This window comes from Micromys minutus (assembly GCF_963924665.1).
Source record: "Micromys minutus genome assembly, chromosome: 22".
NCBI classification, from domain to species: domain Eukaryota; kingdom Metazoa; phylum Chordata; class Mammalia; order Rodentia; family Muridae; genus Micromys; species Micromys minutus.
In genome coordinates, this window is record NC_137957.1 from 32,805,916 (window position 1) to 32,826,071 (window position 20,156).

Below are 20,156 nucleotides of genomic sequence, written 5' to 3' on the forward strand. Positions count from 1 at the left end.
GAGGAAAACCATGGGATCTGGGATCAGGAAATCAGGCCTCTTACATGTTGCCCTGTATAGACTCCTTCACTCTCCCTTCACAACACACTCCTCTTATTTATGGTTCTTAACCAGTTACCTCAGGTCATCCCTAAATTTTCCTTTTTGGAAATGTTGTTCTTAAAACATTCTCACCAAGATTCTCGAGCGGCCACATAAAATATTTTCTCCTCTTAGATAAGTGTGGTAATTCAACCAACCCCTTACCTTCCAGGCCATCTCATCGCCTACACGGTTTTAGCCGTAAAGGAAAAAAAGAATCTTTTTTTTTTGTTAAAATAACCAAACAGGCATCTTATGAGAAACATTACGTCAAAACAGTTTAGTTTGTAGTGAGTCTAAACCTAACTGTTCCCAAAGTAAGTGGTTTAAGTCACACTGTACTATCTGCCTCTCTTGGTGATGTGCTTCCTCTGGTTCCATGGGGGGAAGTGTCTGTTAAACCCACACCTTCTGTTCTGACTGTTTTCTAGGGCTTCCCATCGATGCTGAAGTATTTTACCAGAGGCACAACACCGCAGGTCACCCATATGCTGTATATGTGGCGTCAGCGTCACCCCAGTGCTTTTGGTAACTGTAAAGGTTTGACCTGAACACTTGCTTCTTCATTCCCTAGGTACCATCCATCTCCTAAGCCCACATTCCTTCCTCTCTCGTGTACAGCGATGCGCTCATTTCTTTGGAAATTTCATTCATTTCCATGCCAAGTTCTTCCGTGGCTCTCTTTTCCCAGCTAGGGCTACTGTAACAGAACAGCCTCCTCAACAGTCCCTGGTACCTGCCACGCCTCTCACCCTGCTCACCTCACTTCCTCATTCAACAATTACTTTCAGTCACACCTTTTGTGCTTCTGTCTTTTAAACAAGGTTTTTAAAATAAGGTTTCATTATGTCATCTGGCTTGGTGTCTGACTTGTAATCTCTGAGACTTTCAAAGACTGGGGTCATATGCAGGTGCCACCATACAGAGCTTCGATATAAAAAAAAAAAAAACCACGTTAGTGGTATTACCTGGTTTATTCATTCTTACCTGCTCAGTCTCAAAGCAGAGCGTAAACATTACAGTAAGTTACTATAAACCTACCTCCAATCAGCCCGTATAAAATACGTACACACACTGCTTTGCTTCACTCTCAGAGTTACTCCCTCTCAGAGTATCCGCCATCCCCTTTTCTAATGAAGGAAAATGGAAAGTAAGGAGAAAAAAAAAAACCTCTGCCTCAGATTTCAAAGCTACTTAGTTGTAAAGGTAGAAGTCAAGGCCTGACTGACTTTGATTTAAAAACAAAACAAAACAAAATTTCTCCTTTGCCATTTATCTGCTACCATGTAAGGCAGAGATGTAACAGGTTTCTAACCTGTCACACTGAAACCACATAACTAAGTGTGATGGGGATGAGAGAAAGCTGTTATAGCCTAGGTCTCACAAAACCACAAAGATTAGTTTTTTAAAATTACCACACTAAATATGATGGGCTTATTTTCCCTAGGGAAAACTGCTGAGACATAAGGAGCTAGAGTGCACAAGGCAGCACTCAGCAGCTAATCTGGATACCAGAAAGGATGGTGCGAAGCTCTGCGATGCTATCCAAATGCATGGTACTCCTAAGGCCCACACAGAGGTGTCCCATGTTCGAGCCTCACTCATCTGAGCCCTTCATGCTTACTTTTTCAGCATTATCTCAGATGCACCCTTGCTGAAGATCCGGAAACTTCCATCTGAGTTTTTCAGGACTGTACTCATGGATTTCCTAACAGAATTGAAGGTATAGACTTTGTACAATGCTTCTTCTGGTATTTCATTTCTAACATCTTGATAATCCCGCTTTAAATCCAAGAGAAATCCCAACAAGGCACATTCTGTCTTATTACCCACATGACGAGGTAATCCACCCTCTTTCTCTGGTGGCTGTTAAAACAAACAAACACAAACATTAAAAGCTACATTTATTTTGCTTCACTATTAAAAAAATGTAACTTAAAACGCAATAAAGAACATAGCATTCTAAAACAAAATGATGTATAGTATAAAATGTTTTATAATATGAGAATTTCGAAGAAAGACACAGGTAAGGTAGAAAGAATTTTGGGGAGGGGTGACATGGCTTCCGCCTGAGCCCAGGCAGTTGCCAGTCAAGTGAACTTCTGTTAAGCTTTCTAACTGCTATGGTGGCTTTAGTAGCTATAAATGGGTGTACTTACAACCTTCTAATTAAATGATATAAGATGCATGTATTTTATAGTTCATTCCTCATACACAATAGGACTTAATCTTAATTCCATTTTTCCACTTTTATTTTATATTTTTATATTAAGGGATTCACAATAAGGTCCTTATTTACAGAAAGCAAAAGCCCAGACTTTTTGATAGTAAATGGCAAGACCAGGCCTAGGACCAGAATTGCCTAGCTTTCTAATCCACCCACCCACCCACTCACCCATGTTTCCATTAGCCAACTTGCAATATAATTTTTGCCCACAGATTTAATAAGTCACTAGATAATAAAAAGTCAAACATACATGTTACTACGCTTTCTGCTTAAATAAAAATTTAAAGCTTGCAAAGTTGAAAATAACTTAATAAAGTTCTCACAAGATCTACGATTACTTTATGAGCTTTTAAAATGCCTAAAGACAACTTTATGGGTAGAAAAAGAAACACCCAGCAGGACAGCACAGAGAAAGTTGGCCCTGATGGCGGCTCTCCAGGGCGTCTCTAAACGGACAGTGACATTCTCCTGTGAGACAGCCCGGCTTTTACAACATGACCATGCTAGCGGTAATTCAGCACAGTGAGGATGTGGGCTGGGGAAGCAAATGGGGATAGAACACTAACCTAACAGGTACGAGGCACTTTGCTGTATACTATCCACTGCAAATTAAGAATAAACTTGAGAACACAGACAGACATTCTGACTGTAAGGCTTCGAAGTTTCGCAATACCATAAATTAAGGATTTAAAAATTACAAGTGTGGGCTAGACCATGGTATAGGGGTTATGGCACATGTACAAGCCTGGAACCTAAGTAAACTTGGAAGGAGAGAATCGCTTCCATAGAGTTACCCTCTGACCTCCACAGGTGCTCCGTGGCATCTGTGTCCCCGCGCACACACAGCAACAACAAACAGGTTAAGTAGATCTTATAGTAAGCATACTATACACAGCAGCATTTTCATGCCCATAAATTAAAGGGACCTTACCAATATTTTTGACGTATAAGCACAATTCACAGAAATTCCTGTCACTAGATAGGACAGGATATTTGGTGGGATGGCTTCTGGTTCCGGAACCTTTTTATAATGCTTTTCATTTATGTAAGCTTGGACAACCGTCATCCTGTTCATTGTCAGGGTTCCCGTTTTGTCTGAACAGATAGCTGTAGCATTCCCCATGGTCTCACAAGCATCCAGATGTCTCACTAAGTTATTGTCCTTCATCATTTTCTACAGTGGAAAAAATAAAACAAAACCACAAGCCAAGATAGTTAAACTACACAGAAAGACAGTCACCTCATGATATCGCAATGATAAGATCAATCAATATGAACACAGCTTAAAAGTATCAGCTTAACACCAGAAGGATTTTAGAATATTTGGCCCACCCAAATAGGCCGAAGAGAATCCTACTAGCAATGGTTTCAAGCACGTTTCTGACGTATTACATAATCTGACAGAGATCTCAGCATCAAGGATCAGGTACCACAGGCCTCTGATGTGCTTAGTGAGATGTCTTACTTCCTATAGGTATAGTGGTAAGTATGATAAAGCCAGATAAAGGACTAAGTTTCACTAAGTAGCAAATAAGAGACCCCCTATCAATTTCCAACAGAAGCAGAGCTTTAGTCAGACAAAATGAAAACTCGCGAGTATGAAGGTGTTTGGGTGACAGTTGTCTCCCTCGACTTTTTCAGGCTGAGTTAACCTTCAGAGACTTTACCAGGTCATTTTCACTAATCCAAATGCTGGGGGTTTTCACTCTTAGGATCAAAGTGTATGCCACTGCTTCATTTACAGCTAAAGAGGATGGCTGCAAAGATGCCACGAGTTTTCACAACAGTGACAAAGGGCATTTAAATCATCCATGGTGGAAATTACAAGGAATTCATTCCCAAAGTCCCCCTGCCCGTAATAAATTCACAAGAGAATATAAAAATCCAGTTTTTGAATAAGCGTGGAAGAGAGAAATGTGCACCTCCCAAATTACTTATGACCGGAATATGAGAACATAGAAGAATGAAGTCTGCAGATAAGGAAGCCTGTTCAATTTTACAGAACCACGCAGAGCACCACGCCACAGTGAGGGGAATAGATGCCGATCCCATCAGGGCCACGCAGACATTGAATGCCAGCTTAAAGAGCTTGAAGCACAATGATCTCACTTCTCTATTCAAGGAACACAGACCAGCTCATCGCTATCTTCCTGATCACCTGAAAAGCTCACATCATTAAAGACTACACAAAATGAACGGATGGCAATTTTGATGAGTGATTGGTTTGTCTAAAAAAGACCTGAACTCTAATTATTTCTAATCAATTAAAAAAGTACAAATGGATAGTTAAACTGTGTTCTGTAACACCTTAATATATTAAAAGTGTTAAATGATAAAATCTGTGTTAAATGTCTGAAAGATAAACAGTGGGGACTGGCAAGGCGGCTCAGTGGTTAAAGCTGCTTGCCATCAACCCTGATGAGCTGATACAGATCTCTGGGTCCCACACAGAGGAAGTGACTTCTGCAAATTGTCCTCTGACTTACACATGCACACTGTGTGACACACAAACATGCAGACACAATCAACTGAAAACAAACACACACACAGTAAGCCAAACGCATTCTTACAACCAGCTGTTTGCAAAACATTTTGGACTCCGAAGGGAAAATGTCAGCACGGGTACTGTGACTGTTAGATTTCTCTCTGTCAGGAATGTTATTTAAGGAGAAACGCTACCTAACTCCACAAGTTACAGGAGCAGTACTCTTCTGTCAAGCGTCACCTGCAAACCCACTGTAAAGGTAAATCCTAACTAAATGGGCTGGAAGGAGAGTGGGGTGGGGGCAGATGGGCACTGTGAGCAAGGGCCAGGATAAGCAGGACTTTGTGAGCCACAGGAAGGGAGTCAAAAGGTTTTACACATGCAAATAATATCTGAATTGTTTCCGGAAATATAAATCTGCCTTGTAGGTATAGCAGGGCAGAAACAAGAGGGCTCAGGGCTCGGGAACTAGGCCCAAGCAAAGCATCCCTGCTCTTGTGCCAAAGACCGATCTGCACACATCCCGATTCCATCCCAGCTTTATGAATGGGAGAGAGGGTGTGCTGAGACCTCACTGCTGCGCTTCGTGAAGTGAACAGTTCTCTGTGCCCAGAAATCCTGGAATCACTGCCTGCTCCTCGGAGGAAACAAAAACCCCTCCACTTTCCGGGCCAGGAAAGGATACCCGGCGGGAGCGTTTTCTCTACCAGCCGAGTCTCTGAACAACACGGCTGTGTAACTGTCCCCCCCTCACCTTGACTGAATAAGCCAGAGAGATGGTGACAGCCAGAGGGAGGCCCTCCGGCACCGCGACCACTAGAACCGTGACTCCAATAATGAAGAATTTCACGAAGTACTGGATGTAGATCGGTGTGCACTCGGCAAGCCATGGCCTTTTCTGAACCCAGAAGGTATCAATCACAAAATATAACACTAGGATGATAACTGTGATGGCAGACATCAGCAGACCTGTAGAGGCAGGAAACGGGGCAATGGTTTAAGTGCTGCTCAACTCTGGCCGAATGGCTATTCTTGTAACCAGCTAAGTCAGGCCCTTTTCGATTTTCTGAGCAGCTGGGACCCCCAGGGAGCACTAACTCATCATACCTGACACCCTTCATGACCCCGAGAACTGTGAGACAAGCTTCTGCGATCCTTTGATAACTGCACCTTGTCTAAGAAGCAAACACAAGTGACTACCCACAGGTCAGGTAGTGTGAGCTGCTGCTCGGCTATGTTCAACACTCCGAAAGATGTTGGGAAGACAGGTCAAGTTGAATTAACTCCACGTTTAAAAATATATTTACATAAAATCCCAGCACCTGGATCATTTCCTAAATTACTTTTGGTCTATCTTTACTGATTCATTAACCTGGAAAGAGATGTTAACTACCTATTATAAAACATGGAGCCCCTACAATTTGTGTTGTATAGCCTCTTACAAATAAGTATTTAAGCATAAAGCAAGTCTGAACATCGGGGTCCAAAATTCTACCCAGCAGCTCCTCTGTGCTCTCACTACTCCTGTCCACCCTTCCCAACGATACCAGTCAACTGTACGTCAGCTACTAGGGAGTAAGCCTACAGAGTATTGGGCACAGGCTGCTTCGCTGGTTTTACTCCCAGCTGCTCAAGGATGCTGTCTGCGCGACTCTGGTGATGCAAGTTTCATAGGACGCCTGTCAAAAGGCAGCAATGTTGGGGAATACTGCCTCAGCACAGGCTCTCCTTTACCGCCCCTCTGGAAAGCTGTGTGGGTTCCGTAGGTGCTGTCTAGTAAAGGCAGCACTTTAGTAAATCAGCTTTACAACTACAAGCATTTTCAGATGGACAAAATTATCATGTTCAGAAAAATCCATTTTTTCCCCAGAGACAGCCAATGAAAAAGTCTGAGCAGAATGCGTGCTAAGAAACTTACAGGGTTTGATAATGTGTGTTAAACAATCTCCCTGACAGCCCCTTTTCATTTCTAACCCTAGAAATTTAGAGGTGACTGCATGGACTTGTAAATTAAGCAAATTTGGGCACTAATTTTATCCTGAGCCCTGATGACCTCACCGGCAGAGGAATAAGGGCCTGTCTGCTGCAGTCACATTATGAGTTTACGGAAATTCAAAAGGGCCTGTACAAAGTTAAAAATAGTCTTCTAATATCCTTGACGCTTGCACAATGACAATTTCCAGCCTTCGCTGTGGTAAAAAGCAGACACAGGTATTTGAAAACAAACACCCCTTTCTTCTGTCACTTCTCCTGTGTCGTACCTGCTTTGCCAATCTGAACGGCCAGTTTCGTGAGCTTCCCTTGTAACACAGACTTTTCCTTTTTTGGCAGATTTGCTTTCTTCTTGTCTTTCTCATCCCCATCTCCTCCTTCTTCGCTCTTCAGAGGCTGCATCTCCATGGCTGCGCCATCTTGAGCTTTTGCTAAGTTAAAAGACAATTTTGTTGTACTTTAAAGGCACGATAAACATTTTGAAACTCTTTTCATTCATTTTTTTTTAAACATAATCAGTTTTTGATAGAAAAAGGGCTGAACTATAACATTCAAGTGCGTATGTGTGTGGGGGTTGGGGGTGGGGGGCTACACAGAGGGGATAAGACAGCAGTGAGATTAGCCGGTGGCACTGCTCCAGATTTAAGGATGTCACGTTCAGTGATAGGGATGGAGCATATACAGACAGTCCATAAACTAAGAACTAAAAATACTAAATTTCTCTCTTTTCGTGTGACATTAGGCATGGGGTTATTATATAAAGTCTACAGATCCCCCTCAAGTCATTTATGATCAAACGCACAATATTATATATGATTATGCATAGAAAAACATGCGTATGTTTATAGACTTTTAAATGTAATTTACACTCTAGGGAATTTTTTCTACCGACTATTACGTTTCAGGTATGTTAAAGCACTTTGGAACACTTATGTGGGAAGCTACCTAAGCACGGAGCACAGATCGTAATTACACCCTCTTAGGACTGGAGAGACGGCGCGACCACAGCACTGGCCGGAGAGGTTAATCCAAGTTAACACTGTTTATGTTCCCTATCACGTGCACCCTAATTTTGGATAAATATAGTACATGGCGCATCTATTTTTGGAGGTAAAGAAAACAAGCTAACTGTACTTTTTATCTTCCCGAGTTTACCTTTATTGCGATTCTCAATGGCTCCATCTTGTTTCTTATCTGTAGGAACAAAACGGGAGTTAGGGCTTTCCAGAGGAAATGAATACGGCCATGCTAAATTATGCAGAGGTGGTTCACATTTCTATAAGACAATTGTTACACAATGGTGTATAGGCATACAAACAGAAAACAGCAGCTTACTGACCCGTCAATCACTTCTAGGTCCTACCATGGGAGAATACCCCAGAATAGTTTAGGGTATGCATACTGTATTTCTGCATAAGGCTTTATTCTCTGATAAGTTATAAGAAGCCCGAATATGGTACAAGAGATCGTCAAGCTAAATACAGACATAACCCTGAGAAAGCAGAAAGAGAGGATGGAGGGGGGGAGGGGATGCTATAAAAAGAAAACAGGCATACAGGAGAGCTCTGGTGGGAGTGGGAATGAATGAAAGGGTGCAGAGGCACGCAGGCAAGTGGGTAGGGCAGCAGCATTAATGAACAAGGTGGTGAGCGGTCAAAGTAATGCCCTAAACCAGATTCGTGGAGCACAGAAAGATTACATGTCTGAAGCGAGAGTCAAGAAGGGGCCGACTGTTCAAAACAAGCAAACGAGCCTATTTTCTTCCAACTTCTCTATCAAGAAGAGCATCTTCAAGCTGGGAAACCTGGAACAAATGTGGGCAGGAAAGAACAGAAGCTTGGGAAAGATGAGGCGATAGTAAACGAATACCTGGCTCCTCTCGGAGAAGCTCAGGTTTGGAGACCAGAAAAGCACATCCCAGGCTGGCAAGCAAAAGGACAGGATATTGAGACAGGTTAGCCTGTGTCTGATGAGATGCCAACAAAGGCAAGATATGAGAAGGGCTGGAGGGAGGGAGGAGAAAGGAGTAAAAAATGGCTATTCCAGGCTGGTGTGATAAAGACAGTCAGGTAAGACCTTAGGGATCAGTGCTTATTAGAAAAGTTACTGTAGGTTAGGAACAGCATTCACTAGCATACTTCTTGTTTTCATAGGATTCGCTAATGTAAGACTCCTGTGTATTAGGACAAAGAGCAGAGAGAGTTCTTGATCAGATACTTGCTACCCAATCAAGTTACACAACCTCCACGAGGTTCACTTTCCTAACCAAGAATGATGGTGGATGGAGGTGGAGTATACAAAGCACTCAGCAACCACTCCCACCATGTTTCAGGAAAACTGGTGCTTATCAAAGGCTGTCTGGAGTGCTGAATGAAGGATTCTAGAATCCTGGGCGAGCAGCCTTCAGCTTCAGCCACAACTTTCTGCCAACCCCTAGTGCGAGGAAATTGACCCAGCGACTGAGTATGTCAGTAAATTCTCTACTGCTGAGCTACACTCTAGGGCAAAGAACATTTCAAATGCATTTTTATTTTAAATAACTTCATATGGAAAGATAGCGCACAAAGAACAAACAATCCACCCAACCTTTTTTTGTTTGTTTTCAACACAGGGTTTCTATGTAGCCTTGGCTGTCTTGTAACTCACCCTGTAGACCAGGCTGGCCTTGAACTCAGATACCCTGCTTGCCTCTGCTTCCCTAGTGCTGGGATTAACGGTGTGGTCACTAGCTCTGCTGCAAGCCAGGTGTCATACCTGTATGCCAGTATTTAGAAGTAGGACAATTGCCTCAAATTCAAGCCAGCCTGGGCTACCTACTGAATTCAAGAGTAGCTGGAGGTAGAATGTGAGACCCTGCCTTAAAAACAGTCTAAGTCATGCCCAGCATCAAAAACAACATTCCCACCCTCCCAAAAAAACCCACAACAAAACAAAAACAATGATAGACTTATGGCAAGCAAAAGTTTCAGCCAGGCATTTATTTTAGAAGATCTTAAAATACTCTCGTGAGAAAACAAAATATAGGCTTACACCCTGAAGGAAATTAAACAAGTCCAAACAAATGGTTACAGGATGGCAAACTCTGTCAAGGCAAAGAAAAAAGGGTCCTGACAGGTGCCTCTGACTGAGACGGACAGTGCAGAAGATGCCAGCATCCAGGGTGCGGGAGCCTTCTGCAGTGTATAACCAGAACTTATATCTCTGTGTAGGTCAGCCTGCTCCACGATTTCTGTGGATAAACTAGATATATGCTATAAGTCTGCTGAAACATGACTTGGAGGGACAGCAGGAGCAGTAAAAGGAAAGATGTGGACATGCAACAATGGGGCCTACGCGGCAAGACAAGCAGAGCCACACACTTGAGCATGTACGCACACCATGCAGCACATGAAAGGACGAAGTGTGAAGGCTGGAAACCCAGGAGGCGTGTGCTGTAGCTCTGGCTGAAACGGAAAACTCGCAGAGAAGGAGAAAAATACAACCAGGAGGGCAGAGCTCGACTCACGTTGCTGATCAAATGGCCAGGGAAGAAACAGGATAAAGCCAGCCTGAGGTACTAAGCACATGCTGACTGTCTCTAGTGGTAGAGGGGCCTGACGCACTAACACAACCCCCCCGAGGACTATTATTTTGTTACTTGAAAGTGAATTAGGTAACTAAACATCGTACAGACATTTCCATATCACAGCCTCGTGGAAGAAACCTATTCCTTTAACAGTTTTCAAGATTCCCAGTTGCCGTTCTTTCCAAATACCAATTCTCACGGCAACCCCCCCACACCTACTTTTCTTTTCTTTCTTCTTCTCCTCTTTCTTTTCTTCTTCTTCACCTCCAGCTCCAAGTAAGGTAAAGATGATTCCAGTCTGAGAATTCACACCTACAGCAGTAACTACCATTCTTCCAGAACCTTCCATTACATGAGTACCTGTAACAACAGAGGACTTTGTAAAACTTATAATGGGGTTTCCTTCCAACTACCCAATTTTAATTTTACTACTGCTTTTTAAAAATAAACTCAATATTTAATAAAGCAGACCAACACTGAGTCTTAAGGCTTAGGCAATCTGCAATTTGTCATATATGAGCTGAAAACTTTTATCACCAACTAACAATAGGAAGATGATACTGTATCGACTCCTTGTATTAAATACAGATTATAGTAGCCGTACTTCATAAAATGTACTATAAATGACAATTCCCAAAAAGGCCTATAAATAAAAACTTGGCACACTGCTTGGAATGTGCGGGTATTCAGTGAAGCCACTATTCGGTATAAGCATGTGGGGCATGAGGGACAGCATTTAATAAACACGTGTTCATACAGAAACACGCTTGTAACCATTAGTTCCCAGCACAAACAAATTCCCATACTCAACCTCACAATCTCTAAGCCAAGATGACGGCCAAGCCCCTTAGTTTTTCTGCCTCCCTAGTTTATCCTGGCACGTGTTAATATTCCTACAACGTGATGACCTCTCTTAGGGCTCAATGGTTTCTGACTCTACACACTGCCTACTGAATCAAGTTGGTCTTGAAACTAATCAACCTTCTTGATTTTTCTTGTCCACAACTCTATAACACAAAATTCCAACCCAGATAGCCAGCAAACACGGGCAGGAACACTGAACTCGGGCCATGTCCTTTACAAACAATCCTACAAGTGGACAGGTGCTGCTATTACTTTCTAGAAATGAGGCTAAACTTATACAACTATTACAAACAAGGCACGGATTTAATTGCCCTCTGTCAAGATAGTGAATACGTACACGGGCCAATTTGCTTACTACTCTCTGGTTTCTGCATGGATGTTTCTGCAACTCTTTCCACACTGCTACTGTGTGCACACAAGCAGCTGTATGGACTGAGTTTTCTCTTTGGCTGTTCTTTTCAGCTGCCACTGTCTGTATTTTGTCTCTGAGTTCACAAACTTCTGTAAGCCAGGGCCTACAGCATTCACCACCATCTTCTATGCCAAGGGCAATTTGCTAAACAAGACTATAAAATTCATGCACTTACTCCAGTCACTAGGACTCACATTTGGCTAAAAATTACTGGGTAACTTATCTAATGCAGACTCTTGTGGTCTCCGACTTTTCTGGCTTAGTAAAAACCCTCTACGTTCCTAGTGTTTTGCCAATTACTGCATTCTTTGTCAGTGAAAATACAAGCGAAACACATGAAATTCAGGAGAATAATGGTAAGTATGTATAAAAGACAATCTCTTCAGCATTCAGGTTTTAGAGCGTGTTTCTCCTTAGTCCAAGTCTGCTCAAATGCTCGCAGTCCATGTGCTCAGGAAAAGTAAACAGTTTTGTTCAGGTCCCATCCTACCACTGACTGAACACTGCTTTTAAAAAAATCTATATTTAAGAAGCCAAGAACAGCAGAGAGAGAGAGAGAGAGATGGCATCATGAGAGTAAACTTAAAAATAAATGCATGTCATGATTTTCAGTTCATTTTGGGAACAGGGAAATAAATGCAGAGCAACTTTCCCATCCAGACTGTGATAAGGGACTCTGCAAAGTTATTCCCATCTTCCTTTGAACGTGGAAAACTTAAAGAGTTCTCTTGGTATCTTGGCATGTTAGGATGGGGAGTGTATGCAAAGCCTGCCAGTCATTTTTGTCGGAGGACCAGAGCTTAGTTAAAGGGACCACCCTGAAACAGCTAAGCACTGTGTAAACCACCTACAGGTACATAAAAGTCCACGAAGCATAGATATCAAAAGGCATCACTAGGCTATCTCTGGTTACCCAATATGACAGGCAATGAGTCTATGGTGATAATAAGATTATGACGGAAATACCTTCTCTCCCCTCTGGAAGGGCTACGGGTCTTAACTGGTCAACATTGACTTTTAGCTTCTTAGAAGTAGTAAGCTAAGCACACATTCCTTACACACCCAAGACACACATCCTCAGAACGAGCTGTTAGTACAGAAACAGGAACAAAGGACGAGCACTCTAAGTGGCCCAGGCTATTGACAAACATTCATACAAACCTCAATTTTTATTTAAATAAGAAATTCATGTTATAATTGACAAATACCCTTTTCATAAATGAATACATAGTTACTGGTTTTTTTTTTTTTTTTTTACAAATTTTAAAAAGATAATGGTTAATTTTAGGTTCTGGGCTAAGGCTGTGATTATAACTTAATTTCTGTAGGTATTAAGTTTGACTTTAGTTCAGTAAAGTCATGTTCAATCTATTCAAATACAAAGCTCACCAAGGCCTGAAAAAAATATAGCTGCTAAGCTATTAAACTGACATTAAATATTAAGTCAGCAGGAATCTTCAACTTATAAAACTTATAAATCTTGCCTTCCACAAGCATCTGATGATGATAACGGAAGACAAACAGGCTAACATTTGGCTTCCTGAGCACCAATATAAAATCTAATCTAACAATATAGTTCTGACGAATAATTTCATAAATGCTTTAAAGACTATGATAAAATTAAGAGTAGGGAGTTTCAGAAATTCAAATGTAAGGAAATGAGCACGCTTCTGGAGATGACCTGCAGCACGCCTGTTTCTTTTCATCTCGTGTTTTAGAAAGAAGCTTGCCACCTCTGCACCTTCCCTTCAACTGCATCCCCAAATAACCTTAGTTGGCATGGTTACTCCTGGCCTGACCAGGAGTGTCCTAAGCAGACATGTATCTACGCTATCTTCCCAGGAACACTCTCGCCTGTGCAAGCCCTTCCCGTCCCATACACATCGAGATTTCTTTCCAACTGGGGGATGTGAATGTCATTCCAGTGTTCCTGCTGTCAATCTCTTATATAACCCGACACCGTTCATGGCTCCGACCAATTCTTTAATGGTTCAGAGAGGAGGTTGATGGTGCTAACTCAAGGTTGCATTTAAAATGCAACTAACCTGTTCTTTGCAACTCTTAATAGAGTTCATTTATTTGCCTTAAACCTATAATCATTCTTCAACATCTTACTTTAACAGGCCATAAAAATGTAAAGCGGCACAAGTTTGAAAGATACCATTAGGCTTAAATTTAAGCTTTGACATTAACACCAGCTTTCAAATTCCTTCACTTTTTGCATTCTATCCTCCTATGTGAAACACAGCTCTGTTTTCCAAGATCTACAATACGTCTGTCCTTTATATAAAAATCTCTATGGACTCGAAGGTTAACGGTTTTTAGTAAAATGTTCCAAGTTGATAGATCTGTACCTGAAAGAAGTAAGGGATCCTTATCCAGAGACTTCTTAACATGATCAGATTCCCCAGTCAATGAACTTTCATCAATTTTAAGGTCATTGCCTTGAATCAGTATGCCATCCGCGGGAAGAAGATCACCTGAAAAGAGAAGCCAGCAATATGCTAAACCATCCATACTTCCGGTCCAGCTTTGGATCTTGCAGGAGATCCAGGGGTCTGCCTGGCTTACCGTACTTCACTTGGGCAATGTCTCCAACAGTGATGTCAGCTACAGGGATCTGGATGACCTGCCCACCCCTGATGACGGTGAACTTCTGCTCCTGTTCAATCCGACTCTGCAAGCCTCGGAACTGTTTCTCCTTACTCCAGTCATTGAAAGCCGTCACTAATACCACACACACCACCGACAAGAGGATCGCAGCTCCTTCAATCCACCCCGTTTCTCCTTCACCTTCTTCTTCCCCGACAGAAACTTCTCCACAAACTATTCGGAGAGAAACAAGACGGCAATATAAAAAACTGGGTGGGTATTTTCTGGTTTTGACCTGATCAATTTTACTCAGCGCTTTGATCCTCCCACTGAGGTATGGACCGGCCCTCTGCCAATTTCGAGTTCCCTGCCCTTAAGATTTACAAACTCAGGATATATAAGGCAGTCCAGGCTGCCCATTCCGAGTGAGCATGTGGAGAAAAATCAGACTTCAGCCTGAAAAGAAGTTACTGCTACTGCTAGTATCTAGTGTTTCATTCAGGGAGATCCGATGGACTCGGTATCTCAAGGTATAAAGACTTTCAGCCTTCGAGTGCCTGCCAACTCATCCCTACTGTGGCTTATAAAGTACGCAACGGTGTGAAGTCTCAAGTGCACACGCCGTGGTTATAAACAGCTTTGTGGCTGAAACTGCCAATGATCATCTGAGTCTTCAGCAACTCCTAAGTTTTGGGGTGCTGGAGTGTGATGCAGTGACTGCTGTCTCCTTAGGGTGGTGGTTGCTGAAGGGAAGGCATGAAGAAGCCATTACAAATAAGATAAAATAATAATAATAATAATAAAAAATAATAATAATAAAAAAGGCAGGGTCTTATTATGTAGCTTCAGCTCGCCTGAAACTCACTATGTAGACCAGGCTGGCCCCAACTCACAGAGATCCATCTGCCTCTGTCTCTGCCTTCCTGGTGTTGTGATTAAAAGCCGTACTATTTAGGACCTACATGCACATATGTATATGCATGGATCAATAACAGAAGAGGCCAGGAATTTGAAAGAGAACATGCGTATGGAAGGGTCTGGAGGTAATCCCCTTAAATATTAAAAAATGGTGATTTAAAAAAAAAACAAAGCCAGAAACGAGGCTCGCCCCATCAGATGAGTTCTTTTTTGCAAGTGATTCCTGGCGCATTTAAGGCTGCTTGGGACCACTTTACCAACAGAAGAGTTTTAAGGTTGACATAATATTCTAATCCCACAAGCCAATTCCACCTCAGTGCACTGCTTTCTTGCTGCAACCTAGTCACATATTCAGGCTGGTAGTCCTAAGTCTGTCACGTTCTGCCCAGTTACTTGCTCCAAGGTAAGGACCACACAGTCATCCATGCAGGCAGAACCAGAGGCTCCCAGACATGTTAATGGGGATGCATTTCTCTATGAACCCTGATAGAGTCTTCATGTGACCTCAACTGGTGAATTCTTCCCTTAGGTTTTCAGTTCACTTTCCTCTGTCAAATCACCTACGGTATCCATATCCTTAGGAAATGTATTTCTTGAGTAAAGCCACGTAAAAGTCATTATTCCTTCCTGAGTGCATAGGCTGTAGAGTAGATGACAGATATATAAGCAGATGTGAGAACATTCATCTCACCATCCATCTTCATTGGAGCACTTGGATTGTACTGACTGGTTTGTGTCAACTTGACACAGCTGGAGTTATCACAGAGAAAGGAGCCTCGGTTGGGGAAATGCCTCCATGAGATCCAGCTGTAAGGCATTTTCTCAACTAGTGATCAAGGGGGGAGGGCCCAGCCCATTGTGGGTGGAGCCATCCCTGGGCTGGTAGACCTGGGGTCTATAAGAAAGCAAGCTGAGCAAACCAGTAAGTAACATCCCTCCATGGCCTCTGCATCAGCTTCTGCTTCCTGACCTGCTTGAGTTCCAGTCCTGACTTCCTCTGTGATGAACATAATGTGGAAGTGTAAGCTGAACAAACCTCTTCCTCCCCAACTTGCTTCTTGGTCATGATGTTTGTGCAGAAATAGAAACCCTGACTAAGACATGAATGAACACATGCATTGTTACAAATAGTGTGTGTATGTATGTATGTATGTATGTATGTATGTGTGTATATAGACATACATATGTGTGTGCATAATTTTTATATAATACAGAATACAAGTAGAATAGTGCTTACCTGTGATTTATTTTTTTTTATATAGTCTAAAAATGAAAAACTTTACTGCTAAACTGTTGGTGGCCATCTGAGTCTTCAGCAGCTCCTGTTGTGTGTGGTGGAGCGTTTCTGTGATGCTGATGGCTGACTTTCATGTGTATGTAAAACAGTAGGCACAGTAAACCTCCACGGCGAGCTCCTAAGACTGCATCACACAGTGGAATAGATGCACTGTGGTCCAAGCTTTGCTCCTGCACCTACAGAATGCAGGGCGAGGAAACAGCTCTCTGGGGAATGGCAAAGAGAGCGCTGGCTTCCGCTCACTGCACTAACCTTCCACAAGAAAGAGCCCACCCCACAGGCCGGGCACGGAAACCTTGAGCTGCCAGTCCACAATGGTGGTTTCCCTAACACAAGCTGTTGCAACTACACTAGGGACGGGTCTGTGCAGCCGCTCTCTCCCAACAACATCAGCTCTGCCTTTTGGACAGTGTTCTGATTCCGTCCCAGCACTTGAACCCCAGGCTGTGACAGATCGGACAGGCCCTTTACTTAAGCCCCATGAACTAACCTCGCTGAGTTTCAAAGATTTCTTCCACAGCTTCCTTACTTCTCTCAGCCCTCACAGGATTAAGAATTAGGGCCTTGCTCTGGGTTACACTTTGGCTGACAGGAATGCTGTGGGTGGCTTGATCTTCTATCCAGACCACTAAAACTTTCTCTGTATCGGCACTAAAGCAGTTCCACTTGGTTATTATCTGTGTTCACCACACCGACATTCTGCAGTTTCCCCTTAAGGAACTTTCTTTTGCACTTACAATGTGGCTGTTCAACGTTAAGAGGCTGCCTGCTATTATTACAGATGGCAGACAAGATATAAGGAAGAAATTAAGGATGGAATACACTCCATTATTCATAATCAGCTCTATTACGGTGTGGTCACAGATTAGCTTCTGTAGCACGCACATTTAAGCTAAGCGCTACTTGTCTGCTCAGCCCTATCAACACCTACCGGGTGGCAGACACTGCTTTAGGAAACCGAGGTAGTTAGGGATGAAATACGGAATTTCTGGTAAGCCACCAATTAGGTATCTGTAAGTTCATGAAGAAAATCAAACAGCTGTATATTGCAAAAATAAAATGAGGCTGACTGAGCCAAGCAGGCTGCTCTGAGTTCCCCATAGCATGTCACATGGTCACGGGGGCACCAGCATAGAGACCAACGGGAAGAGAATTTCAGGGAGAAACTGAAGTAGTCGTAATGTTCCAAGGCAGAAACAAGCAGTCTGCAAAGGATGAGGCGTGATTCCTCAAGCCCCTAAAACCACAGGAAGGTCACAGAGCTAGTCTCTGTTCTTTGGAGCTGTATTCTACTCAAGTCTAAAACTGATTCAGTGGCCCACAATGAGCCTCTAAAGAATGAAAAAAAGATGCACACTAGGGGAGTCTTAATTTTTGCTTTTCTTGTTATGGTTTTGCTATAGGGCCCTGCTAGGCCTCTAGCTCTCTATCTTCCTGCCCCAAGTGCTGGGGGTCACAGGTATGTGCCCCGACGCTGTCATTGTCAAAATCCTTTCCTGAAGCGTTGCTTTGGGATTTTACAAATTCACTAGAAGGGATATAGTCTTTGGAATACTATATAAAATGATGTTTCCTGAGCTGAAATGTCCAAAGGTACTGTGGGTGGGGATAAAGCCGGATGACACTGAAAACAAAACTGAATTCATGTAATTCTAGACATGACTAAGCACATTCCAGACACGTGCAGAAACCAAAGACTCTGGAGTGTGAGGTTACTGGGCGACAACCAGTCATGGAGAGGAACACGTGAAACGCTCAAGAAGAGTGAGAGTCAGATCTACCTGGGTAAAGTCAGTAAGCGTGGACGGATTTTGAGTGCTATTAGATAATTGGCTCTTGTGGGTTCAGAGCATTTCTGTGAGATGAGGGAGAGGCAGGATTGTTTACTGAGTGTTGTGTTAAGCCTGCCCCGTTTCAGTCATCGGAGCTTGCACTTTAATTCTTTTCATGTATACAACAACCAAGTGAATGAATTTATAACATACACACCAATAACAAGAGACTAACTCACTGAATTAGTTCAAGTATGCAATCGAGAACACAAGAAGGTCTAAATTCCGTGCTGAATACTTTCAGCAACCCAGAAACAAGTTAAGATGCTTCCAAAGGAAGCACCTCAGTTAGCTTCCATTTCTTTATTTCAAAAGCCAAAAGCAGAGGGTGGCGTGACTCCATATGGGTTGGTAAGTGTGTTTTTCCAATGTAACTCTACCAAGTAAAACCATGGAAATAAATAACTAAAAGCCAAAATTAAGTCAATGAAGTCTTACAGTTACTACTACACAATTAAAAAAAATAAAAATTTAATCTAGTCATTTTATTCTTCAAAATTTCTACTTTTGAAATTATACATTATAAAGATACAGTTGCAAATACATATAATTAAATATACCACTTAGGAGTATGTGTTCAAATTTTTCCTGAAAGGGTAACCACAAAAAATTACAGACAATATAAGAGAGGATAAGGGGAAGGAGTTGTGAAATAATTATGTAATTGTCAGTTTTAACTGAAACACATCTTTATCTCTAAGCTACTAAGTATTTCAAAGAAAACATGAAACAATGACACTTCACTTCATACATTAGCCACTATCACAATGACCTCTGACCAAGAGGAAGTAGTATCCCTAGACCATTTCCACTACTGACTTTCTGGAAGCTATAGGGGCAAAAACAGTAAATCCAAGGTCAAAGGTGCAGAAGGTTTAATGCTTTCAGACCCACTGTAAATGCATTTTACCAAAAGTGTTCCCCTGGAAATATATTCAAATGACAGATAAGCAGTCTATAGTCTACCCTTATCTACCTCGAGGTGATGAATTCCTTTACAAATTCTTTATTTAATAATCTTTAAAAACCCATTTTAGCAAAGATCCCATTGCACGGGCTGTGATACACTGGACACAGACACAAGACAGGAGATCTAAAGCTCTCTGTAAGGCAAAAATAAAAGACACACTGAAATGAGGAGTGTGTGAGCCTGTAATCCCCTCATTGGGATGTTGAAGCAGGAAGCAGGCAAGACTGAGGCCAGTCTGAGCTACATGGCAAGAATGTGGTTAAAAACAAAAACAACAGCAACAACAACAACAACAACAACAACAAAATCACAGTTCTTTTCATAATTCCATTCAAAATTATTTATGTAGATGGGGGAGCTTATGACTTTCCACGATATGTACCAACTGCAACAGGCTTATATTCTAAATTTCATGAATATTTAGATTTACCACGAGTCAAAAAACGTATTTAAGGCAATGGAATAGTTTTATGTGTGTATGCAGGTGTGTGCGTGCGCAGGCGCACATGCTACCAGGCCACTAATCACCTGATCTTTTTAGACAGAATTTTTACCAAATTCGAGGGGATTTCTAGTCAGCACATATTATCTTATTACCTTGTCTCCTTCCTCTATTTTTTCCATAGAAATATACACACTATTTACTTAATAAAAATTGTTTTTTATTAATATTATTATTAGCCCAAATACTAACAAGTATATTATCAAAATACTTTGTTATATACAGCAGTGATTCTAATCCAGGGACAATTTTATGTTCCATTGAGACAGGGTACAAAATCTGAATGCATATTTTTGGTGCCTCAGTGGAGGAACTGTCCAGTGAACAATGAGGACTGGTTTTGGTCAAATTTTAATAGTGCCATTGCTTAGAAGCTCTGCTCTGTATTATGTAAGACAAACACCTCTATTCTCTGACTG

General features: G+C 42.0%; 1 protein-coding gene across 4 annotated transcripts in view; it reads right to left on the reverse strand.

Moving 5' to 3' along the window:
* ATP2B1 (ATPase plasma membrane Ca2+ transporting 1) overlaps positions 1–20,156 on the reverse strand; it is a 102,034-nt gene that overhangs the window by 21,221 nt on the left and 60,657 nt on the right. For all 4 annotated transcript variants that reach the window (XM_080935519.1, XM_080935518.1, XM_080935516.1 and 1 more), the window contains exons 4-11: positions 14,198–14,452; positions 13,981–14,106; positions 10,570–10,710; positions 7,941–7,979; positions 7,055–7,216; positions 5,548–5,762; positions 3,240–3,482; positions 1,706–1,947 (exon numbers count right to left, since the gene is read on the reverse strand). In XM_080935519.1, coding sequence (XP_080791645.1) covers positions 1,706–1,947; positions 3,240–3,482; positions 5,548–5,762; positions 7,055–7,216; positions 7,941–7,979; positions 10,570–10,710; positions 13,981–14,106; positions 14,198–14,452 — 1,423 coding nt within the window. The remainder of the gene's footprint in view (positions 1–1,705; positions 1,948–3,239; positions 3,483–5,547; positions 5,763–7,054; positions 7,217–7,940; positions 7,980–10,569; positions 10,711–13,980; positions 14,107–14,197; positions 14,453–20,156) is intronic.